The 27,593-nt window shown below is 36.4% G+C and overlaps 4 protein-coding genes across 6 annotated transcripts; 2 read left to right on the top strand and 2 right to left on the bottom strand.

Moving 5' to 3' along the window:
- Positions 1–72: 72 nt before the first annotated feature.
- Positions 73–2,092, bottom strand: LOC127789852 (UNC93-like protein 1). The gene is made up of 3 exons (XM_052318891.1): positions 1,393–2,092; positions 598–1,315; positions 73–488 (listed from the first exon to the last, which is right to left on the bottom strand). The coding sequence occupies exons 1-3, from the start codon at positions 1,835–1,837 to the stop codon at positions 215–217; spliced, it is 1,437 nt and encodes a 478-aa protein (XP_052174851.1). The 5' UTR covers positions 1,838–2,092; the 3' UTR covers positions 73–214.
- A 4,125-nt stretch (positions 2,093–6,217) lies between these two features.
- On the top strand, positions 6,218–20,076 carry LOC127807095 (uncharacterized). Of its 3 annotated transcripts, none has more exons than XM_052344727.1 (20): positions 6,218–6,557; positions 6,674–6,802; positions 7,242–7,409; positions 7,493–7,576; positions 7,910–7,960; positions 8,682–8,738; positions 8,822–8,904; positions 9,235–9,358; positions 9,449–9,508; positions 9,872–10,114; positions 10,424–10,510; positions 10,615–10,762; positions 11,270–11,397; positions 12,637–12,684; positions 12,865–12,995; positions 13,120–13,202; positions 13,714–13,817; positions 14,461–14,531; positions 18,380–18,723; positions 18,852–20,076. In XM_052344727.1, the coding sequence occupies exons 1-20, from the start codon at positions 6,234–6,236 to the stop codon at positions 19,007–19,009; spliced, it is 2,625 nt and encodes an 874-aa protein (XP_052200687.1). In that variant the 5' UTR covers positions 6,218–6,233; the 3' UTR covers positions 19,010–20,076. The 3 variants fall into 3 exon arrangements, with proteins under 3 accessions (XP_052200687.1, XP_052200678.1, XP_052200695.1); XM_052344718.1 differs by having other exon boundaries at positions 11,270–11,406; XM_052344735.1 differs by lacking the exon at positions 6,218–6,557 and having other exon boundaries at positions 7,214–7,409; positions 11,270–11,406.
- Positions 19,238–20,065, bottom strand: LOC127807110 (uncharacterized). Its single transcript, XM_052344748.1, has 2 exons — positions 19,904–20,065; positions 19,238–19,804 (listed from the first exon to the last, which is right to left on the bottom strand). The coding sequence occupies exons 1-2, from the start codon at positions 20,063–20,065 to the stop codon at positions 19,238–19,240; spliced, it is 729 nt and encodes a 242-aa protein (XP_052200708.1).
- Positions 20,077–26,585: 6,509 nt separating the features above from the next.
- On the top strand, positions 26,586–27,174 carry LOC127801415 (uncharacterized). The gene has a single exon (XM_052336553.1). The coding sequence runs from the start codon at positions 26,587–26,589 to the stop codon at positions 27,022–27,024; it is 438 nt and encodes a 145-aa protein (XP_052192513.1). The 5' UTR covers position 26,586; the 3' UTR covers positions 27,025–27,174.
- Positions 27,175–27,593: the final 419 nt, after the last annotated feature.

Here is a 27,593-nt window from a genome sequence, read left to right as displayed (position 1 = left end):
AAGCTTGCCTTCAAGCATTCATGTTCACTCTAAAATACATAAACAGTACACTCCATCAAGAAGCAAAAGCAATGAGATCAAAGGCCCATATATAAGTGGAATTTACCTAATGAACATCTTTTAGAACGAGAACAAAAAAATCCCAGATAAAGCGTGGATCTCCAATCACATAACTTATACACTGTTGTGACACCTCCTAATACAAGTACTGCATTTACAATTTAGAATCAGATTTGCTATTACCGGTGTCATCCATGGACAGAGGTACCGCCGGCGGCGGCAGAGCCACCTCCTTGGACGACCCTTTTTCCGGAACCTCATCCTCATCCTTGACGGCCAATATGACCAGAACCGCCAGCAGCGGGTAGCTGATTGTGGTCATCGCCCAATTCAGAATCAGCTGCGCCATATATGACACCTTGTGCTTGTCCACTTGCCATGCCACTGCTGACCCGGCACTCTGCACCCCCTTATAGAATCCGGTATACCTGCGTCGCAGCATCAGCAACAACAACAATAAGGATGTGTCAAGTTTTTGTATTGGTGTTTTGCATGTGCGTTTGTTAGTACTCTACTACCCAACATTACATTCTGTACCTGCTAAGAGTCTCGGAATCATGGGCTAACGCTCCGATAACCCAGTAAACCATGCTCTGGAACATGGCATCCAGCAACCCGTAACAGAAGTACAGCACAAATGGCCCTGCAAATTCAGAGCCAGAATCCTTGAAATCAAGCTTGTCAGGCTCATCATCTCGGGAATAGCTGCGTTGATTCGCAAGCCCGCCAGCCCAAATTACAGTCCCGAGCAAACCCACAACCCCAATCCCGACGAGTCCCCTCACCCTTTTGCTGCTAAAGCTGAAGTCCATGATGTAACCCACCATGACTGAGCCGAGCATCTGCGCTCCCCAGTAGAAGACGTTGTTGAAGCCTCGGGTCCTGAGGTTGAACATGACGCCATTGACGTTGTTGAACTGGTAGCTGTAGAAGAAGTTGCTGGCCCAGGCGGCGGGGAAGAGCAGCAGCATCTTCCAGTTGAGGAAGAGCTTGAGGATTTGGACGAACTCGACGGAGACGCTGGAGTACTTCATGTTGGTGCAGCGGGAGCCGTCGTCGCGGACGACGGCGGAAGGGTGGAGGATGGCGAGGGAGAGGCCGGTGCCGATGGACATGAAGATCATGAAGCCGATGTAGGTGCCGTCGTTGACGGAGGCCGCTTTGTCGCTCCGGTGGTAGTTCAGGATGAAGGGGATCAGGCCGCCGATCACTCCGCCCAGGTTGAACACGCTCCAGAACAGCGAAATGTACGTTCCTATAGAGATGAAAAATACAAAGTATTTTTCTAAAATCCAAAGACGGGGATAGCGGCGATGATGAGATTATGATTACCTTTACGATTGACGGGAGGATAGGAGGTCATGATCGCTCCTTGGCCGGCCCAGAGGAGGCCGGCGCCTATGCCGAGTAAACCGCCGGCGCTGACGACGAACCCCTGGTGGTCATGGTGGTTGTAGTAGAGGAAGGAGCCGGCGTAGAGCACGTAGGTGGAGCAGCCGGCGCAGAGCGTGGTTCGCGGTCCGAGAACGTTGTAGATCCCCCCGCCGAGAATGCCGAAGATCGCGAAGGTAGTGTAGAGCGCCGTGTTGGCGTTGTTCGCAGCCGTGGGATCGACCTGGCCGCCGCCGCCCATCCCGGAGAGCGCGTTGAACATCCCGGGGCAACAGAAGCACACCAGCCCGATCAGACTGACCTGAACCAGCGGCGAATTGTATCGGAGCACCGACCAGTCGGCATTGGGCAGCGCCGCCTTCTCTTGATCCGCTTCGGAGCCCATGGTCCGACTGCAAGCAAGTATTAGGGATTCAGAAAGGGAGGCGTGTTGATTGAGGTCGGTTTGGGAGGCAAAGGAAGCGTGAATATATAAAGAGGGATTCGGATCGGATGAAGTGAGAGTGAAGACTTTGTGCGCGAGAGGGCGAAAGTTCAGCTGGCAATCGCCATGGACGGACGGACGGACGACATTTGGATAAAGCTTGGGGATTCACAGAACCGTCAAAATCCACTGCGATTCCTTCCCGTACTTTTACTGATTCCTTCGTCTCCCTCCATTCTCTCTCTCTTTCTGTTGTCTTTTCCTCCACGTCAAAATGACGAAATTAGCCTTCAATTAGAAAACAATAATAATTAATTAATTAATTAATTAATCTAACCCCTAATTTTCTTTATTTTTTTAACTCAAAAAACCTTTTTATTTAAGCTAAAAAACTAGATTTTTGACACATGTGAATATTCGGCCCATTCGGTAATAAATGAGCAATTTTAACTAATTTAATTTAATTATTTTAGTTTAATCAATACCTTTTGCACTCTTAATTTTTGAGATAAAATAAACTTAAAAAGTAAATTAAAATCAAAATAAATTTGAGAAAGTTAATGGGGCTCATTTGTCCTTTTCGATTCATTAATTATTGTCACTTTCATTGTCCTTTCAAATTTTAAATATATATATATATATATTATCTCCAAAAGAGTTTTAAATCTTATGATGTTATAATATCTATTAGCCTTTTGGGTAAAGCTATCCACTTATGGACAAAATTTTCAATAAATTTCTAAAATTCATAATACTTCCACTCATAATTAATAATAATTTATAATATTGACTAAATTCATTATTAATTTCATATAAAATTATTATCATTCAAATATAATAATAAATTTATTTATTAAAAATCTTCAAATCATTTGAAATTTACAAGAAAAACAATTATCAGAACCCACAACGCAAGTATTTTGATACTTCAATTAGATACTCAAATTCATTAAAAATTTAGATGTAGTATTAAAATTAATATAAAATGTGTACCTCTTTTAGAGTAAGAGTTTATTTATTCATAGAGAAACGTACAAGCTTTGTGATAAACATCATCGATATTCCAAAATCAACTCAAATTGTGACTTTTGTTGATTATGCCTATCATTTACAAAATTCTTATTGGGATTTTCAAATATAAAACTTATCATATTTGCACTTCATTTAAAACTTTCCAAAAAAGGATTATAGCTCTATTTTATAGAGAATCTAGTCTAATTGAGATTAGTAAGAGTCAAGCTTGTATTTTTTAGAATCCAAAAATTGTGCCTAGATTATATTTGGGTTATTTTAACTTTTAATCTTTTGTGTTTAGTAAATTTTTTCCCATGATACATCAAAATTCATCGTGAAATTGTGTATACGTAGTTGTGAGTATAATATTTTTCCTTCATAAAAAATTTTATTGCATCAAAAAATTCAAACTTATATAGAGGCAAGAGAAGTTTTATATTATATGGTATTATTTTCTTATGTTAGTAATAACAATAGGAAGAGGCCAAGGGGCTTTATATTTAGAGAGAAAAAAGATTTAAAAGAATATTTGTTCAATCGAATGCCTATAAAAGTAATTGTCTCTTTTACTTAAAAAGGAGAATTAATGAGAACGCAAGGCATGGAGTTGGGTTGGGCCTACATCTGGGCCCAAAAAGTCGTCCGCTAAAGTGAGAAAATGGCGGCCTTTGTCTCTTTGGATGCATACCACGCTCGCGCAGTTTCCCTCGCTCTTTCCATAATAGCTTCCAATCACGGCAGTTGATCGGATGGTCCCAATGATGGGACACATGAAAGTGCTCCTTGGCTAAACAATCTTAACAATGGCACCTCTTTGTCCCACACTGTTAGAAATATTATTTTTTATGACTTAACAAACTCGAAAGACATGTCGATTAGAATAAATTTTTAGCTTGGACTTATTTTATTTTTTAAAATTTATGATCCATTTGCTCCACGAATTCAAGTAAGCCGACAACTTCGTCCGGATGTGAATCCTTGACGTTTAGTCTCTCAGATACTCTCGAATAAATATAATTAATTATAAATTTTCATACATAAAATAAAATTAAACTCATAATCTAGCGATATCTTAAGTTTTTAGATATTTGCAATAGATCATTTACGTTGCTCTAAAGATTACTAAAAAATGTTATTTATATATTTATATTTAAAATTTATAATAATATTTAACGTCATTAATAAGAGAAAATAATTTTTATAATAAAAATAATTATATCAAGAGACACAAAAGATTTGAATCCACAATCTCATGCTTATTATTAGAGGTTGATTATCAAATCTTAAGATACCCATACTTAGAGGGTCAATGTTCAAAGAACTCTTCGAGTTTCTAAATTTATGTGAAGTGTTAAATTTTGATTAATTAATTAAATTTTAAGTTTAATTAATCAAATATTAACACGTAAATAAGTTTAGAGAACTCAATAAACAAAATTGTTATATTATCCGCATCGAACAACATAATATTTGTTCGATGCGGATAAAATCAAAGAGGAGCATCAACCCAATGAGTTCATAAAACTTTATTTTCTTGAGATTCTTACTAATTCTATTTAAAGTCATTATAAATTTTATGTACGTTGCGTTAATTTATAAAAATTGTTTATATCATCATCATCATCATCATACAGTCATCTCCACCACTTGCAACGATGAAGGAATTAAGTATATAAATATATGCAAGGAATCCATCCTCCGCCTCCGGTTTCTTAAGGAATCGACAAGGTTTGTATCTTCTCTTTGGCGCTACACTGCCTTATCGGGAGGAAACGGACGGACGGCCGGCCGCCACGAAACGCCTCTCTTCTTCTGCTCTCCATTTCTGACCGAGGACGAGGAGAGACACCGAAGACCGTTCCGTTGGAGCCGGCGCTGAGCTCACTCTCCTTGGACTTTTTACTTATTTTATTGTCTCTCGGCCCCAAGATAAGATTCGGTTCTCATTTCGACACTAAAAAGAAACTGCAATCCAATCATTGTTGCCAACTCCAAGACGAAAGTGACTAAATTTTTGAGTTATAGGAGCACAGAAACGTCTTGATGGTGTTGTTTTGGCGTCCTTAAAAGTGTTTTCTGTACTGAAATATCAAGAAATATAAAAAAATTGTTTATTTTTATAATTTTTAGATTATTTTTAATTTTTAATTTTTTAAAATAGTAAAAATATGTTTATTTTTATATTTTAAAAAAATATAAAGAAAACTCAAAATAATAATAAATTATTTTAGTTGTTTTCATCGTAAATACCCTCAAAATTTTTAAAATAAAAAAATGCTACAAAAAAAAGAACACATTTTTCAGCATTTCAAAATGGATATTCAAAACATAAAATTAAAAATAAATTCAAAAATCAAAACTAAAAACTAGAAATTGAAATATGAAAAGAACAACTTAGTTTTTGGGCTCTAATGCGCATAAATGCTTCGAGGTGCCATTTTGACATTTCCTAAATATTTTCAGTATTGAAACGCCTAGAAATACCAAAAAAAAAAATAAAATTATTGGTGGTTTCTACAATATTAAAAACGTTTCAAAATTGTTTTATAATATTAGAAAATATTAAAAGCACATTTTGTCTATTAAGATGAATGTTTTGATTAACACGTTTCTCGTTTCCTTGGGATGATTGTCCTTGTATGGTCCTAGTGCTCGTGCTTTCGATTACGCTAAAAGAGATAAATCGTAAATTAGGCATTTGACATTTATGCAAGACAAAGATTGAACTCGCAATTCATTGGATTGACATCGACATATTACTCATTCGATCACTCGATTTGTGCTTGGGGACATGTTTCCCGTTTCTTATTTCTATGCAACCTAATTTTTGAGTAATATGTGTGTTTTTCTTAAATAAATTATTATGTATCACTATCTTTTTTTTTTTTATTAATGGCAAAATAAGCATGGGAGTAAACAATAACTAAGATCATACTTGTGAATCATGTCAAAAACGATAGTTTAATAAAGATCATGCTCGACCAATCGAGTTATATAAATCTCAAATTTTAAAGATAATAGAAATTTAAAATTTTAACTCGCTTATTATCATTCTTTTTTACTTATTTTATAAAATTTGAATACTAACTTAATCTTAGTAAGCGATTATCCCCCTCCCTCCCTCGAGGGCATAGGAATATTCACTTCTTGTTCATCGATTATGCTTTTCAATCCGATCTTAGGGCTTGACTCACCTTCCGCGGGCAAATCTTGGGAAGAACCGTTAAGTGTTTAACCCGTCTGGCCCAGCAGGCTGCGACAGTTTAGGCCCATTATAATTTTTAAATATAATTTTGATTTAAAAATTTAAAAGCGAATTTTTCGGGGAGTGGATGGATGTGGAATGCGGATAGAGCAGCCTCTCAAATCCGCTCAAATTCGGTGTTTGGCCGTTCGTCGGAGCCGCGTTCGCACTATGCTTCGCGCTGTTGTCTTCAGCAACAACTGTATCTCCATCTCCGCCTTCACAAAACCTACCTTTTCATCCGGTTATGGCATCGTCAGATCCGCTCAGTTGGAAGCTCGAGCTCGAGCCGTGGCATCGCTCTCACAACGCGCCGACAGGCCGCCGGTAGTTCTCGACAGTCTGAAGCTTCTCGAATGGGACAAGCTCTGCGACTCCGTCGCTTCCTTCGCCGGCACTTCCTTGGGCAAACAAGCCACCAAAGTCTCTCTCTCTCTCTCTATATGTGTGTGTGTGTGTGTGTGTGTGTGATTTGGTGGCGAATGCTTTGCTCAATTGCTGCTTTGTCGTAGGATTTATTAGTTGGCGAATGTTTTCAGGCACAGCTGTGGTCATTGAATCAGAGCTACGAAGAGAGTAGGAGGCTCTTGGACGAGACCAATGCCGCGGTAGAAATGCACAAGTACGGAGGTTGCGCCATGGACTTTACTGCCATCGATGTCGACTTGGTGAGTGCCTTTTCATCCCTACGCTGCACAACAATTGTCATGCGGAATTGCTTGGTTTTGCTAGTGGTATGTATTTCATATAATGACTTAAAAGTTACCGTGACTGTGCAAATCACAGATTGGAATGAGAATGTGCCCTAACTGACGTATTACTTGGTGAATACATTTTATACGGTATTGTGTACTTTCCTTGGAAGTATGATCGCCACCATGTTGCTTAACATATGTGGTAGTTGGTACATTATAGAGACCAGAATAGCTTCATAAAGATTAAAGACGCCCATAGTACTACTAATGGATAATTAACGATCTCACTCATTCAAATTTGTTTAGTGCCTCTTATAATTCATTTCTCTCTACTCTGTAATGGATGTAATGTTGATAGTTCTCTATATACATTATAAATGCTAGATAAGCATCTGGCTTGTCATCCTTGAAGGTGAAATCTGCTCTGCAATGTGCCCAGCGGGGTTTACCAGTTGATGGAACTGAAGCAATGGCTATTGTAGCTTTGTTGGAGTTTGCTGAAAATTTGCAGTTTAGTCTTAAAGCTGCAATCAAAGAGGATGCTGAGTGGTATAAGCGTTTCATGCCCCTCACTGAAATGGTATGCTATCATACCAACATTTTCATGAATACCTGTGTTCCTGTATGTTTGTAAGGTCTGATGGTTGCTTTTGTGATTTGCAGATTATGGAAATGGCGATAAATAGATCATTAGTCAAGTTCATTAGGCAATTTATAGATGAAGATGGATTTGTTAAAGATTCTGCTGTATGTCCATGTTATGGCTTTCTCCATATTGATATGTCGTATTTATAACAAAATGAGTATTTCAGAGTTGAAAATTTTAAATAGGAGCTGCAATACAACTAGATTTCCCCCTTTTCTGATTTTGTCAAAATAAATAAATAAATAAATAGAGGTTTATCATTGTTAGTTTTATTACACATGCATCCAATTTTTAGTCCCTTTCTCTAAGCACTAATAAATTGTTCCTTAGGAGGGAATTTTTGCTTCGTCAATATTTGAAAAGAAGTTGGTTGTAGTGTATTTATCATTTACATTCCATTTTGTTCACTAGTTCTCTCTTCCCCCCAATGTCAGAGCTCTGCGTTGAAGCGGTCACGGGATCAAGTGAGATTGCTTGAAAATAAGGTACTCTCGTATTTTTTGTGTGTGTGTGTTTTTTTTTCTTTTGAAGAGACACCTTGGGTTTCATGAAATGCTTCAGGTCTTTTACACCACTGTTTTCTTGAGAAGTGACCCGTGATTTGAAGAGTGAAAGTTTATTCACTATCTATTACCTTTCACTCAAAACATGAGAGGAAGTAATGCATGTACTTTGATGTTTTTCTCTTATCTAGTTACATGTGTCAAGAACTTCGTTACGTGGACTTTGCTATCAATGGCATATGCGGGTGTGTGTCCAACCATAAGAAAGGTCTTTGTAAATCTTTAATCTGAGTGTACTTACATAACATATATGTAACTAAAAGTTGAGTGGGGTGTGGGCATGCATGGACACCTAGTGAAAAATTAAGAGCAATGAACATTGTGGGATATTTTTTTAATAAAACTAAATGTACTTATAGAAAAAAATGGTTTTTATAGCTCTTATCTGTGTATAATCTTGATATTTTTCTTTAATATCGAATGTGAGCTTCTTTTCACTCAAATATTGTGAAGTTGGCTACAGTTGTCTAATGCATATCCCATACCCTTGTTCCTGTCACATCCAATTAAACAGTGTAACATAAATGAGTAGTGATGCAATGCAGTATGTTAATCATGTGATTTACGGTTAGTTTTTCTGTTTGTTTTATGCAGACAATAAACATTTCTTGGCCCCTAACTCTTTTATTGGCTTCTTATTCAGTTATTGCAGTTAATGGATAGCCTAATTAGGAATAAGATGAAAGAGACATCCAATCTGGTAAAAAAATTTCTTCAATGTGGGTGCATGCCTATCCTCCACTTCTCCCCTCTTTCCTAACTATTACTCAGTTATTTGTTCAGGAAGTAAGTAGTATTGATGGAAGAATATGCTTGTTGTTGGGGGCTGATTCAACCACAACTTTTGAGGGCTTATTATTGTCCAGGTGAACAATATGTCTAATATAACTCTTTAAGGTCATTGGACACCTAAGTACCTATTGATCAATGTTTATAAGTGATAGAAATGCTTGATCATGTATCTGCACTTTCTTTTTTCATTCTACTTCTCTGTCATCTAAATCTGCAATCCCTACAATAGCAACATTACTTAACTGATGAGGATATCACATATATACAGAAAGTTTTATCATTTTATTCAGCAATTTTGACTCATGACCTTTAACCAAGACTTACAAAGAATTGACAAGCAAATGACAGCAGCAATTGCTGAATAATTTAATCTGCAGTTCCTGAGAAGTAATGTTTTATTGTAGTGGTTCAGGTGGTGGAAACATTGTGGAGCCACTCTCTGCTGTTCCTCTAAATGATGAGTTGCAGCAAGCAAAGGCATCTGTAGCAAAGGCAGAGGCAGATGTGTTATTGAAGATAACAGAGAAGGTTCTGCTGGATTTATCCAATTATTAATGTTTTGTACCATTTGAAAGTATTTTTGCTTCTTGTGTTTCATATTGCTTTTCTTTTGCACAGGTTCAAGTTGATCTTTCTGACACCAAAAATTTATTTGACATAATGATTCAGCTCGATGTGGTAGGTTCCTGTTGCCAAGCTTACATTGTGTCAGGTTTCAGCTTATTTGATTCAGGAAATATGTTACTTATAGAGCTGCATAAGACACATACTACAAATGAGCAAACTAGCATAGATGGAACTTGGAATCAAAGCAAACTAGCATAGATGGAACTTGGAATCAAATTAGTTTCTGATGGGCAAGTGCCAAAGGCAAACATAAGCAACTATTTGGTGGTTTTTATATTGTGAACTGAACGGGGTTGAAAGAGTAAACTATTTGGTGGTTTTTTCTTGGGCCATTTATGTTCAGTTTTGGGTTATTTCAGTGTCGTCATCTAAATTCTGAATTATCTCATAGTTGGTTCGGATCCTTGAAAACAGATTAATGCTAGAGCAACCTACAGTCTTTCTTTTGGAGGCACATGTCCTGATCTATTCTTACCAGAGGCCAAAGATGGAGGTCTTGCGCTTGATGCCTTACTTGGAAGTGAAAATTCAACACAATCTGACCTCAGTGAGAGGAAATGGACATTGTATCTTCCTAGAGTTTATCATCCTTTGTTACTTAAACAGCATCGGCAAAGTCTACAAAAGGCCATTAAAGATGTTGCTGGTGCAACTGCTGTAAGTGATGCACGGTAATTGTGGTCTTCTGTCTTAAATTCTATACATCTTTATATATCGGTTACCATTTAACAAGAAAATAAACCAATTTTTTTTTTTTATTTCTAGTGTTCTTGTATTTTCCCCCCCACCCTGCATGCAAGTGCCTGCACAGGAATGTGTGGAACTTGCTATCATGAGTTGACTTTTCATTCCTATAGGGGAATAAAATTCTTCTTCTGAACAATACTTTGGGATTTAACTATCTTATTGTGCTATTTACTCACAAGTAATTGGCTTCTTATATCAATTGGTCTCCACTTCCCTCAGGAATTCAGGAGGAGAAAGCTTCAAGGGGGAAATATGTCCCAAAAAGATGAAGATATGGGGATAAATCTTTCATTTTTGAAAATGCAGGTAGCAGTATTTCTTATTTTTTGTAAGTAGGAATGATTTGTGTCATTTTTTATGCATTTTTAATGTAAAATACTTTCTTTAGTAGAGTGCCTTCTGGGTTTCAGGTTACAAAGTTGGAACAAAATCATCCTATTCCAGTTGATATTTTTATTGCTCAGAGAACTCAAGTTTTAGTTATTACCGGCCCTAACACTGGGGGTAAAACAATTTGCCTAAAGACAGTTGGGTTGGCTGCTCTAATGGCAAAATCAGGTTGACTGGCATTTCATTCTATCCACTCTCTCACATTGTTCCATCTGTCTTTATCTTGTGAGTAGTTGTCACATCATATATAAAAAGTTCTTACCCCTTCCAGTTTTAAGACATTGGTTTTGTTCAAACTTGATATGTCTATATTGCAGAATATAAAAGTATGGGTCACATAATTTGATTCTGCAACTGCAAATTAGGAAAGATTGAGACCTTTGAGGACTGAACTTTAGAATAAAATATGTGCAATTAACAAATCTGCAAAACTTCACTTCACTTATGTTGATTGATTCGTCACCAAGCACTAGAGGTGGAGGTACATGTGCTTTTTACTTCCAACTATTTTCTCATGAATTAGGCAAATGAAAGATCAATAAAGATTGGATGAGTGGTCTCCTAAACTATTTGTATCAGATGATGATATGCTATTTCTTTTATTTCTGTAATTACTTTCTGATGGAAATTATTTATTCTGCATTACGACCCTTAGTAAATTCTTTACCATTGCAGGTCTTCATGTATTGTCTTCTGAACCAGTTAAGATGCCTTGGTTTGATTCTGTATTTGCTGATATCGGTGATGAACAGTCCTTGTCACAATCTTTGTCTACCTTCTCTGGGCATTTGAAACAAATTAGTGTAAGTCGGGTAATTGTTTAAAATCTTATACATATTAGAAAAGGTTCAGCAAGTTAAAACTAAACATATGGAATGTAGATTTAGTAAAAGTAGAAGTGTGAATGATGTCATGATAAAACTTGACAAATGATCTCTAATCAATTTTTGAAAAAGAATGAGAGATTATTGTGGATATTATTTATGGAATCAAGGTAGAATAGTTAAATTGGAGAAGGGTGATTAGCATTTTAATATTTTATACAATTGTAAAATCACTTTCAAGCTAAAAAAAAAGTTTTATTGGATGGTTATAAGACCATCTTTATTATATGATTTAGAATCTTTTGCAATTAAATACTTTCATGTTCAAAATGTTAATGTAACTGAGATAGGATATTATGGTAGATATACAACCATATAAGAAAGGACAAAATTAGAATTTGCAAATCATGAGTAGGATGGTTTGGACATGTGAGAAAATGACTAATAGACACACGTGCAATGAGTGGATAGAGTGGAAAAAGCTTGTAACTAGAACAATGATTGAAGAAGGCTAAATAAAACTTGATGGGAAATCTTTAAACATGATATGGGATGTAATGGCCTTACAAAAAATATGGCTACTGATAGTTATAATTGAAGAGCAGAATTCATGTAGCTGATATCACTTGGTGGCATTAAGGCTTGTGATTGTGATGACAATGATTACAAAATATCTCATAACCGATGTGCGCAGAAAACATGCTACTGTAACCATGATATTTTCTTTCACCTGAATTGGAATATTTTTGGGCCCCAAAGGATACGCTCTTCAATGCCTTTGGTTTTGGAGAATTCTTTTCCCCTTAATTGAAAATATATCTCTTTCTGCAAGTAGCTGGACAGTGGTTAAAGTAATGAAAATTGGCTTTTCATTGCTAGAGGATCACATTCATGTATGTGTGACACAAACCCAGGAGAGCATACACATGTTGTCACTGCAGATCCTGGATGGGAAACATAAACATTACTTTCATTTTCTTGATTTGGCACGTCAAGTTTGGGGAAGCACAGAAATTTTAAAACAGTACTTAGTTTCTCAAGATCTGTTTTTCCTGATTTATCAATTTTGGTCAATTTTACTTTTGGTTATGTTACTGCAATAGAAGTGTAGAAAAATTTCAGTGTGATAGAAGATGTCTGCCACTTGGCTTTAGCTTCCTCTGCAATTATTTTCCTTGTAGCATTTTTCACACAATAAATCTTCTTCCATTCTTGCAGGAAATTTTGAAGCACTCAACAACTCAGTCACTAGTGCTATTAGATGAAGTATGTATCCAAATGTTTTCTGATTATTCGAATTTTATCTTGTTAACTATCTTTTGATATGGTTGTTGCATGTTCACATCTGCTTGCTGGGAAAGGAGAACAAAAATGTGGTAAAAATGTATTGCATGTTTGAACAAATACTAAATTGTACAATGTATGCCATTCATCTGTATTAGTTAGGTAGGTGCTGGGACTAATCCTCTTGAAGGAGCTGCACTTGGGATGTCATTGCTGGAATCTCTTGCTGAATCTGGGCCATTGTTGACAATGGCTACAACACATCATGGTGAACTCAAAACCCTCAAATACAGGTAGTCTCTAATTGAATTAATAATAACTTGATTTTAGGACTTTTAATGTTATGTCTAGATAATTATATTAATTTTAAGGATTATTGCTTCTTTGTTTCATGTTCTGAAAATAATGAGTTGGCAGTAATGAGGGCTTCGAAAATGCTTGTATGGAGTTTGATGAAGTGAACCTGAAGCCAACTTACAGGATTCTCTGGGGGGTACCAGGTCTGTACTATTATTACATGTGTAAATTGTTTACAAAAATAATCCTTGTAAGATTCAATAGTTGATATATGGTCTTTCAATTAATTTTGTACTTGAGCCTAAACTAAAGAGTTGGGATCCTATTGTCTAATATTATAATGCTTTTTTTTTTTCCCCGAGTTTTTTGGCCCTCCACCAGAGTAATAGTAGGCAAAATTGGGAGTAGTGTAAGAGGAAGATAGAGAGCAATGGTGTGGCTTTGAAAAATTTCTCTAGGAAGCTCCACAAAGTTTAATGCCTAATATTACAAAGCTATACTTCTTACCACCATTTGACACTTTTATCCCTCCCTCCCTCGTTGGTTATGTTGCATAGGGGTATTTAAAATATTTCCTTTTGCTCTTCAAGCAATTATCTGTTTGTACTTTGTATGCTTATCCCTCTGTGCGGGTGCAATTCTTGGGTGTCTTCATGTTGTGTAATCAATGTAAATGATTACATTGACAACAATAGTTGGATTATTTTGCTGCAGGGCGCTCAAATGCAATCAACATAGCTGAAAGGCTAGGACTACCAAACACTATTTTAGATAATGCTCGTGAACTATATGGTTCTGCTAGTGCAGAGATAAATGAGGTAAGATGATGTTAGCCCAAAATACTATGCTATGACCTCAAGGCTTGAAACCTACTGGAAGCATGCGTCTATTTACCCTGTTATAGAGTACTTAAAGCTAAAATGTGAAACACTCAGAAAAATGCCAAACTGAAATTTTGGAACTGAGACCTAAAAGCCTACAAGGTTTCTGTTTTACAGGGATAAAGTAAATAAATAATTCCCATATTACTTCCCCTAGTGATGCACTTTGCCATGATATTGACAGTAACTATTATTTTCAATTGGTAGACCATTTTTATGCTTCTCCTTAAATTAAGCACCACAAGCAAAGGGAGGAACGGATAGAAGAGTTAAACAAACACATGCAATCCATTGTTGTTATGGTCTAAGATTTGTAAAAAATTACCATTTGGAAAGGGCAATTCTGCTTAAACTTCATCAGATTCCCAACATCAAAAGAAATGTAGTTTAACTTGCAGATGGTGAAAGATGTATCAGTTACTTATTAGGAATAAAAATCCCGACCAGTTAGGGTATTTAAGGTTGCCGGCTTTTGTCTTCAGCTTGCCTGGATAAGGATGAGCGAATATCACTCGTCATCAGAGTGGCTTTATCAAACATCTATTATTACTGAAACTTTTATACTGTATGATTTAATTAGGTCATACTTGATATGGAAAAGCTTAAGCAGAACTTACATGAGCATGTTTCTGAAGCACAGAACTACATCAAGTAAGATTCTTTACCTCTGTAATATTAACTTGTAAAACGCTATCTTGTAATACTAGCTGTAATAACAAGACAAACATTCTAAGTTTCTGGTTTACGGAGGCATTTGGAAGAGTAGTGAGATACCTGTTTTGTTTTTTTAGATTTCCATTTGTTTTAATTTTCTGATGGCTTCTTACTTGCAAAATAGGAATCTCACAAATGCCCTCTAATTTAAGACTTGACGCCCCTGCTGCTGGAACACCATACTCCAGTAATTAGATAATTTTGAGAATGAATGGCCATAATTTATCCCTTAAATCATCACAACAACAACATATCCAGCCTTTATCCCACTATGTGGGGTTGGCTACATGAATTCTAGACTTCCATGTATTTCTGTCTTTTGTCATATTTTCATTGAGGTCCATACACTTCATATCAAACTTTAATGTCTCTCCCAAAGTCTTCTTAGGTCTGCCTCTATCTCTTTTTTTGACTAATTGTTTCATTTCATCAACTCTCCTCACAGGAGCGTCTCTTGGTCCCCTATTCACATGACCAAACCATCTTAGTCTAGTTTCTCTTATCTTCTTCTCTATTAGCACTACTCCTACCTTATTACGAATAACTTCATTTCTAATTTTATCTTTTCTTGTATGGCCGCACATCCATCTTAACATCCTCATCTCCGCTACGGTCGTCTTTTGCTCATGCTGGTATTTGACTGCCCAACATTCTGAGCCGTACAACAAAACTGGTCTTATAACTGTCTTATAGAATTTTTCTTTCAGTTTTAATGGAATTTTACCATCACATAACACCCCTGATGCATTTCTCCATTTTAGCCAACCTGCCTTAATTCTTTGTGTGACATCCTCGTGAATTTCTCCATCTTTTTGAATCACTGATCCCAAATATCGAAAATGATCTTTTCTTTGTAAGATTTGGTCTTCCAATTTTATTATAACATCCTCCACTCTTGCATTTTTACTAAATTTACATTCCATATATTTTGTTTTCTTTCTGCTTAATTTAAATCCTTTAGATTCTAAATTGTTTCTCCATAACTCAAGCTTAGTGTTCACTCATTCTTTTGTTTCATTCACCAACACTATGTCGTCTGCAAATAGCATACACCATGGCACCTCTGTCTGAATATCTTTAGTGAGTTCATCCGTTACTAAAGCAAATAAGTATGGACTTAGTGCAGAATCTTGATGCAATTCTATTGTAATTTTAAATGGTTCAGTATTCCCTCCGCATGTTCTGACCCTTGTCTCTGTACCATGATACATGTCCTTAAGGGCTTGTATATAGGCTATTCGGACTCCTTTCTTCTCTAAAACCCTCCATAATACTTCTCTAGGGACCCTATCATAGGCCTTTTCTAGATCTATAAACACCATATGTAGGTCCTTCTGATGCTCCCGATACCTTTCCATTAGGCGTCTCAGTAGGTATATAGATTCCATTGTTGACTTACCAGGCATGAAACCAAATTGATTTTTCGAGACCTCTGTTTCTTTTCTGAGCCTCTACTCTATTACTCTCTCCCAGAGTTTCATGGTATGGCTCATTAACTTAATTCCTCTGTAATTTTCACAGTTTTGAACATCTCATTTGTTCTTATATATAGGGACCAAAGTACTCTTCCTCCACTCATCTAGCATCTTTTTTGATTTAAGAATCGCGTTAAATAATTTCGTTAGCCAGGAGATGCCCTCTTCTCCCATGCATTTTCATGCTTCTATTGGTATATTATCCGGTCCCACCGCCTTATGATTTTTCATTTTTTTTAATGCTTGTCTTATTTCATTTGGACTTATGCGTTGATAAAATGTAGCTCACGTTCCCTTCGGAGTTACTAAGATGTCCCAACCTAACTCTTGTGTCGCCATCATCATTGAATAATTTTGTAAAATACTCCTTCCATCTCTCCTTAATCGCTCCCTCATTCACTAATATATTTTGATTTTCATCTTTTATGCATTTCACTTAATTTAAATCCCTTGTTTTTCTTTCTCTTGCTTTAGTTAATTTATATATATCCCTTTCTCCATCTTTTATATCAAGTTGTTTTTATAGATTTTCGTATGCTTTTCACCTTGCTTCACTAACAATTTTTTTTGCTGCCTTTTTTGATTCTTTGTAATTTTTGATTTTCTTCATTGTTGCACTGATATACCGCCTTATAACAATTTTTCTTATTTTTAATTTTCAATTGTACTTCTTCATTCCACCACCAAGACTCCTTAAGGTTAGGGGCTCTACCATTTGTCTCTCCAAGCATGACCTTTGCTGTGCTTCTCAGGGCATTAGCCATTTCTCTCCACATTTGGTTTGTTTGTTCTTCTCCATTCCATTCTCTTCTACCCGTTAATTTTTCTTTGAAGATTAGTTGTTTCTCCCCTTTTAAATCCCACCACCTGATTCTTGGATTTTGTTTTATGTGATTTTTTCTCTTCCAATTTCTTACTTGGACGTCAAGTACTAGAAGTCTATGTTGAGTAGTCAAACACTCTCCCGGTATCACCTTACAATCCTTACAACATACCCGGTCCTCTTGTCTCATGAGGAAGTAATCTATTTGGATGCTTGATGTGACATTTTTATATGTGATTAAGTGTTCGTCCCATTTTTTGAACCTAGTATTGGTTATGATGAGCCCATATGCCATTGCAAAATCTAGAATAGACTTAACCTCATTATTAATTTCCCCGAATCCATACCCTCCATGTACCTCTCTATAGCCGTTTCTGTCTCTACCCACGTAACCATTTAAGTCATCTTCTATAATCACTTTCTCTCCTCTTGGTATCATTTGTATGAGTCCCTCTAGGTCCTCCCAGAATTTTGCTTTTATCTCCTCACCTAACCCCGCTTGTGGTGCATATGTACTAAAGATATTCATAGTCATTCTTTCTAAAATAACCTTCACCATAATAATCCTATCCCCTATTCTCTTTACATCCTCTATCTCATCTACTAAGCTTTTATCCACAATAATCCCCACTCCATTTTTTGCTCGATCGTTTCCTGTGTACCATATTTTAGATTCATTTTCTGGCAAACTTTTTGCTTTTTTCCCTACCCATCTCGTCTCTTGAAGGCACATAATATTAATCTTTCTCTTAATCATCATATCTACCACTTCCATAGCTTTGCCTGTTAATGTTCCTATGTTCCATGACCCAATCCTTAATCTATGATTTTGTTTTTAGTTTTGACTTTGAATTTGATTTTGTTTTTGATTTTGGTTTTGGTTTTGGTTTTGATTTTGGACTAACTTCTTTACTCACATCCGTTCAAGCAAATGCAGGAACCCTTGCTCATTTGTCACTACATCCGGGCGCCGATGCAACGGCCCTAGTTCACTTGCAATTTCTGGATTATTATATGATGATTTTTAAACTTTATATATAAAGAAATAGACTAGAAACAAGATCTGTTAATGTCAAAGACACCGAAGGGATATTAAATGAATGGAATTGGGATATGGATGGAATATAAAGAAAAAATAGAGCCACTTTGAGGTTCCTTATGAAATGAGGTATGGAATGGAGCCATTACAAAGAAGTTACAAGAGTTAAGAAGGAAGCTTCGAGCTCATATAGGTCATCGGTTGAGAACTGGAATTGACTGATGTCGAGGCTTTCCAGAATACAGATCGTTAATTTTGAATGAAGAAAAATTGTGTCGAAATACCCTTGCAATTATCCATCTCATGGTTGCATTTAATTAAGGGAAATAAACAAAATGCAAAAAGAACTTTCTGATTTGTGGTTAGTTACGATCCAGTTTTGAGATCAACGAACAGAAATACTTTACTTACAGGATGCTTTATCTTGTATGAAATTTTGTCGTTGCAGGCTCTCAAGAGATCTTCATGAAAATCTACTTGTAACTAGAAAAAAGGTTATCGATCATGGCAATGATGAAAGACACAGGAAGATGCAAGAAATTTCTGAGATGGGCGCAATGGCACGGTCTATACTTCACAAGAAAGTGCGACAAGTTCGTGCATCAGCATCTCAGACTTCCCAGTATGCAAACGGCAGCCAACACAAAGCCGCAGCCAACAGCCAGCAGACTGAGGTAGGTAACGGCCGTGAACTTTCTACTGCAACTGTGGCTGCAGCAGATGATAGTGAACTACTACCAATCGCACCTAAGGCTACTTATACTGCAGATACTGCCAGACAATCGACTCAAGGTATTATTCTTTAGCAGTTTGTATGGTTTCCTATTGACCCTTGATGCTCCCGGTTACTACTTATTTAGGCATTAGCTCTACTATTGAACTCTTTCTAAGTTGGCTGATCCTTTTACCATTAATTGCAGAAAAACAGGCCAAACTGCCAAAGGTGGGCGATACAGTGCACATCTCTTCCTTCAACAAGGAAGCTACTGTCTTAAAAGTGGATCCTTCTAAAGAAGAAATATTAGTTCAAGCTGGTAAAATGAAGTTGAAGTTGAAACTGATGGACGTGGTTACTTGACCTGTAAGCATTGAGGAAAATGCAGATACCATAATCATTCTCTATTTTTTCATTGCTAATTCAACTTGACAATTGACAAATGTCCCATGCCATGGTAATCTCTTTTTTATACCGTAGAAGAAGCTAGCTAGTTCAAGATCAATCAATTCAACTTGAGTTGAATTCAATCCTAATTGTCCCATTTCTATCTGCCAAATGGTGATCTAAAGTCACTTCCTGATCAGCAGTTCAGAACTGACCGGTGAGCTCCAAAGCCTCGCCGCGATCTTCTCCGTCGGAAGCACCGGCAGCCCAACCATAATCAACGGTGAAATCAAGAAAACGAAGCAAGAATACCAGGGTGACACAGCTTAGAAACATGGGAATAGGGCCGAAGATCCAAAGAAACAGGGGGAAGGAAAAGTAGAAGGCTCGCAGCCCCAGTGACCAGAAATAGCTTCCCCTATTCACCGACCGGCCGACATAATCAGCCGTGAGATCGCTGTTCCGGAGGCTGATCACCTTCTTGAAAGGTACGTTGATAAGTATGCTTGCATGGCTGTAGTACCGAATGGACTGCACGTTGAGCAAGAAGGCAACCAAGAAGCAGACCAGTATGGAGAAGGACTTTATGGAGAAGCCCATGTCACTCTGGTCGCCGTAGATGAACGCTGCCTCCGAACGCTTCCCGCCGCCGTTGGTCATGAGGACGGCGATGAGGGAGCTGAGCATGATGGCCGTGGAGGCCAAGAGGGTCGACGCCATTATGTTGTTTCTCAATGTCTGAACTGCTAAAACCCCGTTCTTGGATACGTCCTGCCATTTCCATCCCAATTATCATCTCTCAACCAGGAAAGATAATCTAAACGAAGAAACGACGACGGTGCATATCTATATTATGATATACATGTATACCTCCATCATGGCGGCGACCCAGAAGCGGCGGTTGAGGGCATTGAGGCCGATGACGGTGCGAGAGGGGTGGTGGACAACATGGTGGAGGAGCCAAATATGGTAAGCCACCATGATGAGGAGGCCCGCTGGCACCAATATGTAATCCAGGAGTTGTTTCTCCATTCCGGGTCTGGTCTATTCGGGATCAGAGCAACAATGATCTCTCTCTCTCTCTCTGGGTCTCTATGTTCTTTGCTTGGGGAGAGAGGGTTCAAGTGTGATACGTGTTTGTGGTGCCGCTGCTGTTTGACTCTGTAAAATCGGAGAGTTAATCGTGGCCAGAAAACCGAGGAGTCGAGTGCACTTTTATACCGGAATTTCCTATTGGAAAAATGAAGTAATATTTGTTTATAATTATAAATAATTAAAAAATTGGAATTGTAAGTGTCAAAGCCTCAAGGCAGGTACCCACCAAAAATCACGAGAAACTGGTAAGAGTTTAATGAGGTGCAGCAGCAGCTGGAAAGCAATGGGGTTTGTAGCATGCATGCCCCGCTCAGTCTAGGAACAAAAAGAAGGTTCCTAGTCTATTAATAAAAGTTATTTAAATATCTTTTTCTTTGTATATATATATATATATATTTCACTCTTCAGTGAATTATGTTTTGACCACCAAGATAAGATAATATATATATTATATATCACGACACCACTGTCGGCTTCACGTGGCGATTCGATTCCTCAGTGGGATGTTCCCAATACCCATTGTGGATCGGTACCCGTTAATTAGCTCAAGCTTATTTTAATTCCAACCACTTGAAATGGGGTGCTTCAATTCAACTTCTAATTACGCTACCTGCCTGCTTTTTCAACTTCTAATTAAAACTCCATTTCCATTGCATAATCTGAGTTCTGTTTTCTTCACTTTTTCTGACATCATATTTTAGTAATTCACTTAGCGGGTGTTTGTTAACCAAGAATAGAGGAAAAAAATGTCAGATATAGAAACATTTCAGATATTTAGTTTTTTTAACGTATTTATTAAATTTATTTAACCACTTTCGAAAAAGCTCTTACGTAATTTCTTATTTTTCACTTTCAAGATAAATTTATCCGACCTTTCTCATCGAATAAATTTATCTGACTCTTTCAAGATAAGTCTCAATTACTTATATGTCCCTTATAAAATAGTTAATACCATTTAATACATTTTAAAGATTTAAATTTATTAAAAAAAACTTATTTATTTAATTCTTATAATTAATATTATTTAATACATTTTTAAATTATTATATATTTTGATAATTTTTAAATTTTAAATGACATTATTCATTTCATTCCTTTTTAAAATTTAAATTTCTTTCTCTCTATATATTTTATTAACTAATATAATTCCTTTCACCAATTTTTAAATTATTTTATTTAATTTTATATTTTATTACCTATTATGAAAATATGTTTTGGCCATTTTTAATTATCTAGGTGGAATTATTATAATTCTAACAATAATTATTTCTACTTTTCAACTCTTTTTAAATTTATTTTTGAACATGAATTTAGAAAATAAAATATTATTTTTAATTTTATTTTTTGACAATTCATATTAATCATAAAATACTATTTTAATCATAAATTTGGTAATAGGGATATTTTGGTAAAAAAATCTTATCTTAGTGTTTATCATATGCATTAACAAACACATAAAAAGAAAAAATATAATTATTAGTGGATTCCAAAAAATTTAACAAACACTCTGATAGAAATCTTGGAATGCTTTCCAGCCTTATCTTAATCATTCCATATCTTGATTCGAAATGTATTCCAAACTTATCTTGATACATCTTATCTTATTTATTTTAACAAACGTCCCCTAATCAAACACAATAGAAAAGATCAAGTTACTTCTTTTAAAGATAACATATCTAATAAATATAAAACAAAATTAATTAAATAAATGCTCAGAGCTGTTCTATTATATGTGTTTGTTTTGTTCAAGAAAATGGGCTTACATCCATGAATATGCCTAAACTCAAAGAAAGAGATCCAAAAACTTATTAGAAGAAAAATTCAAAGAAACCAATCATAGTTGCGTGAAGTTGTCGGACAATCGAGATCGGGGGGACATTACTCGAGTGACCCTCAGCTAAAGTGACTGAGATTGAGACTGAATTACCTTACTCGAAAGCCTTTCCTAATGCTTGCAAGAGGCATTCCTAAAAATTCATGAGACACTCAGCAATTGTTATTCGGAAGACTCTTATGAACTAGTTATTCCAATATCTTTGTTTACAAATCCAAAAAAAGTAGTTCAAAATACCCATCAAAGATTACGAGTCTCCCTCCACATGTTAGGCTCATTCTCCCTTATAAATAAAATGTTTCTTCTTTAACAAATGTATGCTCTAACCTTATTGAGACTATAATTTCATTTCGAGTACGAGATTGACTAAAGCATCAAACAATCTGCAAGTGATCTCACCAACGCCTCTAACTGATTTTTTCCTTACAAATCACTCACAGATTTACACCCGAAACACTCACACAAATTTTTTTATTATTGTATGTGGACAACAATAATGACATTTTGATGATGGTATTTGAGATCGACCACTACGTGTCGCTTTGACGAATAGACCTCGGGGATAGAACTTCGGACTTGGCTATGTCGGGCCTCGGGAATATAACCTGCAAGACAACGGAGTAACGGGGCTAGGATCTCCCGGGGTAGACTCCGACGCTTAAGTTAGTATAGTAAGTGCGGGTAGTAGAAAATGTAAGAGTTGGAGACTTGTCATACTTGGTGAGGACCTCTGTTTCTTATAGGTAGGTCCGTTATGGGGTACCTGAGATAAAACCCGAGATGGGTGGGTATGATTCCTGAGAACCCCTATCAAGCTGGAACGGGTTTCTTGGTCCGGCCTAGATTTTTCAGACCCTGCTCTGGATTATAGGCTTGCCATGTGTCAGTCTCTTGGACAATCCACGTGGCGAACGAAACTACTAGCGTGTGAGAGTATTCTTGTAATTTAGGTAGTGTCACATCACTTGCCCCCAATTCCTTGAGCTAAGCTAAAAATCATGCTGGATCGAGGAATAGTTTAATTTCTGAGGTTATTTGACTATAGATTTTTCTTGAGATACACATGAGTGTTTTTAAGCATGCAATTAACGTTAGCAGCGTTATTTATTATCTTGAAATTATAAAGGGTGTTTGGTTGGAGGGAGACATTCATTACCTTGCAATTATAATGGGTGTTTGGTTGGAGAGCTTGTGTCTCTCTATATAAGCCCCAAGGCCCCGCCCCTCAATTATAACTTCAAGACAAGTTTTCAACTTTTGAGATTAGTTTTTTTCTCATTTCTTCTTTACTTATCTTTTTGTTTCTTCCTTTGTTCTTTTTATATTATTTTTTTTCCTTCTTCCTCGGCTAGATAGAGGTCTGCTTGGTCGAGGTCGGCCTAGCCAGATCTCGGCCATGGCCGGCCCTGGCTGAGGGCGGCTAAGGTTACAAGAATACCCCCACGTGCTAGTAGTTTCGCTTGCCATATGGATTGTTCAAGAGATTGACATGTGATAAGCCTACAATCAGGAGCGAAGTCGAAAAAATTTAGGCTGGATTGAAAGACCCGTTCCAACTTGACCAGGGTCCTCATGAGTCATGCTCGCCTATCTCGGGTTTTATCTCGGGTACCTCATAACGGACCTACCTATAAAAAATAAATGTCCTCACTAGGTATGACAGGTTTCTAGCTCTTACATTTTCTATTACCCGTATTTACTCTACTAACTTGAGCGTCGGAATCTATCCCCGGGGATCCTAACCCCATCACTCTGTTGTCTTGTAGGTTATATTCCTGAGGCCCGACATAACCAGGTCCAAAGTTCTATTCTCAAGACCCAACATAATCAAGTCCGAAATTCTATTCCCAAGATCCATTCATCAAGGCAACACACATGGTGGTTAGTCTTAAATACAATCATCACATTTCAAATCATTTTATTTTTCCATACTAATTTATCCAATCAATTTACTTGATTAAAATTTCAAATGACAAATAACAACGAATGACCTTATCTAAAAATAAAATATATATAATAGGAGTCACCTCAACATGAATATTATTTCATATTCCCTAGCTGTTATAAGAAAAATCACTGAATACATCAAGTACCATTACATTCTCCTCCCAAAAAGAGAAAAAAAGAAAGAAAGAAAAAAGTACCATAAAATCCTTGGGCCCACCACTCGGGCCTTGTCACTGTTCCCATCCCAAATGGGCCATCCCCCCTCAAATTGCCGGCCCATAAGAAGATGCAATTACAGTACTAGTGGGCTGGACCCAAGAAGACGCGGGGCAACGTCAGCGAGGATGATGCGGCTAGTGACACGTGTCAAATCATTCGGTGGTGACTAAAAGTCACACCAATTAACACTTTTTTTTATCTACTCCCCAACGTTCCAAATACTCCAAAAAGCGCACAACCCCTTGCGTTTACGTCACGCGCTTTTCTTTGCCCCCGGGGATAAGCTAATCCCGGATTAGCAAATCCCTATTACTAATTATTACAATAAACTGATTATTATGTTTTAATTTTTGTTATGGTTTTCTTTTTCTTTTATTTTTTTGTTATATACATTAATATACAAACTCAAGATAAGTATTGAATTATAACACGTTAATTTTTATTAATAAAATTTGATAAAAAAATCAAAACATAAACTCTTAACACAATAAATATTAATATAAATCTCAAAATTAGAATTGAATTATGAAAATATATACAATATGAAAAGAAAATGAAGAAATAATATTTTTTAAAATGAAAGAAAATAGAAATGAGAGAAAATGTGTAAATAAAAAAAAGAGTATTTAAAAAAATAATTATTTAATCTAAAAATAAATATAAATTTTATAATATATTCAAATAAATAAGTTCTATTATTAATGAATTATAACTTATTAATTAAAAATAAATAATAAATTTAAAAATAAATTTAATAATTTTAAGTTAGAGACAGAAACACGTCTCTAAAATAAATATAAAATTTAAATTTTGAATTTATTTTTTTTTATCTAACCTCATTGTGAACAGAATCGAAAAGTATTTTTGATATTTTTTTAATATTACTAAATAAACTTAATTTTTTAAAAAAAATTATAGAAATAACTGAAGAAATTTTTTTCTTTTATTTCTCGACTTTTGGGTATAAGAAATATTTAAATAACAGTCTCCAAAGTGTTTCCGTACATCATAAACTAGATTTTAACACTTCAGTTTTCATTAACTGAATTTGATACAATATCAAAATAGAGACCGATCTATAAAAAAAAAAAATAAAGTTTAATGATTATGGAAATAAAAATAAAGTTTAGTGATGCCAAACAAACCGGGGATAAGTGTAAGTCGGGTTGGGTCTTATCCGAGTAAACAAACAAAGGAAACGTGGGCCCATTACAGAACTAAATCAACGCGTCACATGAATCGGATCGCCTTATCTTCCCTCTATAAATGCAGAGCCTCTGTCCCCCCCATTCCGTTGTTTGTATAGCTTTTGGTGGGGAGTCTTCGCATCCGGAAGAGCAGCATTGAGAGGGAGAGAGAGAGAGATCTTCTTTTTGTTTGTTGGTGAGTCTCTCTTTCGTCCCTTTTCTCTCTAATATTCTTTTATGTTTTACATACATATGTATATATCTCTGCTTTGGATGTTCATATGTTTCTGGGATTCTTCTCAGTTCACTCTCTGTTAATCTTTCTCTTTCCTCCCTAATAACATATGGCTGCGCAGTTTGATTTTAGGGTTAGTTGTTTCTTCTTTGTATGTTCTTCGATGTTTCTGAAAACACTCAAATTGGAGCTTTCGTACATGTTTGAAGCCTTTCTTTCTTGTTACCATTCATTGTAATTCATTGGAGAGGCTATTTATTATGGGAACGGAGATCGAGAAAGTTATCAAAGGTAGTAAATAAGGAAGAACGTTCCTGATCTAGGGTATTTCGTACGCAGAGGACTCTTTTGGATGTTCTCTAATTATGTGAAATCAAATATCATGGGCAACGAGTTTGGGAAATTATTTTTGCTGAAGATCTAATTCACGGTCCTGTTTCAACACTTTTCGTATCATACCAATTTTGGAGCTAGTTGACTGGAATAGTTGCAGATATTGTCGAATTTGAAAAATCCGTACTCTCTTGTGTGATAATTAAAACAACTTGATTAGATTTGTCTCTGCCTTTTTTTTTTTTTTTTTGGCTCAATTGGGCTTACGAATGTGACTTGTTGACTTTTATGCAACTCTTACGGCATGAGAATAGCAAAGGCTTGAATTGTGTGAGAGATACAGGAGAAAGAGAAAGATGCTGTCTCTGCTGGGCCTCACGTGTATATGTTCTGCAGTTTGATATACAATGTGCACTCGAGTTGGGTCGTGAAGAGGCTGCATCGTTTTCCTAAACATTTTGATAAAGCTTGATATATTTTTTTTTTTTTTGGGGGGGGGGGTTGGTCTTAATAGTACTCCCGATTAATGTCTCTTGATTAATAGTCTACCAAGGTCTGACTTCCTTAGAGCTACAAAACTTCTTTGCATTGAGCTTACACAGATCCCTCTTGTGATGGTGGATTCTGCAGAAACATTTGGGGAAGCTGCTTGGAGTGTGGAATCATTGTGAAGATTTTCGAAGCTTACCAATCTAACAAAGGAATGGAGGTATTTGGCAAATCTATGGTAGCTGTGCCTGGAAATGTTATTTATCTGTCAGCTATTCTAGGCCAAGATGAGCCAAACCCTGTTCACAAGTGCGATTGGAAGTGTGAAAATGAACATGTTTGTGGAAACATGTACCGCTGCAGGCTAACAGGGCTCACACACATCTGTGACAAAAACTGTAACCAGAGAATTCTCTATGATAACCATAGCTCCCTCTGCAGAGTGAGCAGGCAGGTTTTCCCTCTAACACCAACTGAGGAACTGGCAGTGCGAGGTGTAAGGAGGAAGCTTGAAGCTGAGAGTTCCTCCTCCGATAGCTGTGCTTTTAAGCGCAGAAGGAATGCACAAATCCATCCCTCTCCTTTTGAGAGATCCTTCTCTGCTGTTGGTCCAATCTGCAGTCAAATTGGCGATGGCATGGATATGAGCTAGGGATCATAATTAACAAACTATCCTTTTAACTGTTGTTTTCCTTTTTCTATCATTTCCTTTATGTGGCAAGTATGGATAAGAGAACTTGATGCGGCTACTTTAATGAGGACCTTGTTTGTCCTATCTATATGTAGGAACAACTTATATCTATATACTTGTTTAGTGGGTTTTATTTTATCCTCTAGCTAGATTTGAGATTTGACAATGCTATATCTCTGCTAACCCTTCACATGGGGTTGCTTGTGTAGATCGAGTTCCATCTATGTGGCTCTTTGCCATGCTTGTCTTTTTGGCTCTGTTTGATGGTTTTAGGATTTTGTTTTGGGCATTTTGCTAGTATCTCCTTCTAAGTGCGGTTGTAGTTTCCACAAAGCATTAGAGACGTGTTACTTATTTGTTGTGGTTCATCTTGAGTTAATTTTTGTAGCATTAGTGTATTCACTTGGTAGTTGGTGACAGATTTTTTCTGTCTTTTACTACTCGAAGCAAACTTACTTTCTAGTTGCTTGTTTTCTTTGTCCAATTTGCTGTGATTGTTATTGCTTTATCTCTGGAAACGCTACTATTAT

Source organism: Diospyros lotus, chromosome 1 (assembly GCF_014633365.1).
Source record: "Diospyros lotus cultivar Yz01 chromosome 1, ASM1463336v1, whole genome shotgun sequence".
NCBI lineage: Eukaryota > Viridiplantae > Streptophyta > Magnoliopsida > Ericales > Ebenaceae > Diospyros > Diospyros lotus.
The sequence above is the reverse complement of the archived record's forward strand: the minus strand, read 5'-3'. Positions and strand labels throughout refer to the sequence as shown.

Coding starts and splice junctions, on each gene's coding strand:
- LOC127789852 (XM_052318891.1), bottom strand. CDS start 1,837: ATGGGCTCCGAAGCGGATCAAGAGAAGGCGGCGCTGCCCAATGCCGAC. Junction 1,316..1,392: donor TCCTCCCGTCAATCGTAAAG/GTAATCATAATC, acceptor TCATCTCTATAG/GAACGTACATTTCGCTGTTC. Junction 489..597: donor GATTCCGAGACTCTTAGCAG/GTACAGAATGTA, acceptor GCTGCGACGCAG/GTATACCGGATTCTATAAGG.
- LOC127801415 (XM_052336553.1), top strand. CDS start 26,587: ATGGAGGTATTTGGCAAATCTATGGTAGCTGTGCCTGGAAATGTTATT.
- LOC127807110 (XM_052344748.1), bottom strand. CDS start 20,065: ATGGAGAAACAACTCCTGGATTACATATTGGTGCCAGCGGGCCTCCTC. Junction 19,805..19,903: donor GGGTCGCCGCCATGATGGAG/GTATACATGTAT, acceptor TGGAAATGGCAG/GACGTATCCAAGAACGGGGT.
- LOC127807095 (XM_052344718.1), top strand. CDS start 6,234: ATGCGGATAGAGCAGCCTCTCAAATCCGCTCAAATTCGGTGTTTGGCC. Junction 7,410..7,492: donor TCATGCCCCTCACTGAAATG/GTATGCTATCAT, acceptor TGTGATTTGCAG/ATTATGGAAATGGCGATAAA. Junction 13,203..13,713: donor GATTCTCTGGGGGGTACCAG/GTCTGTACTATT, acceptor ATTTTGCTGCAG/GGCGCTCAAATGCAATCAAC.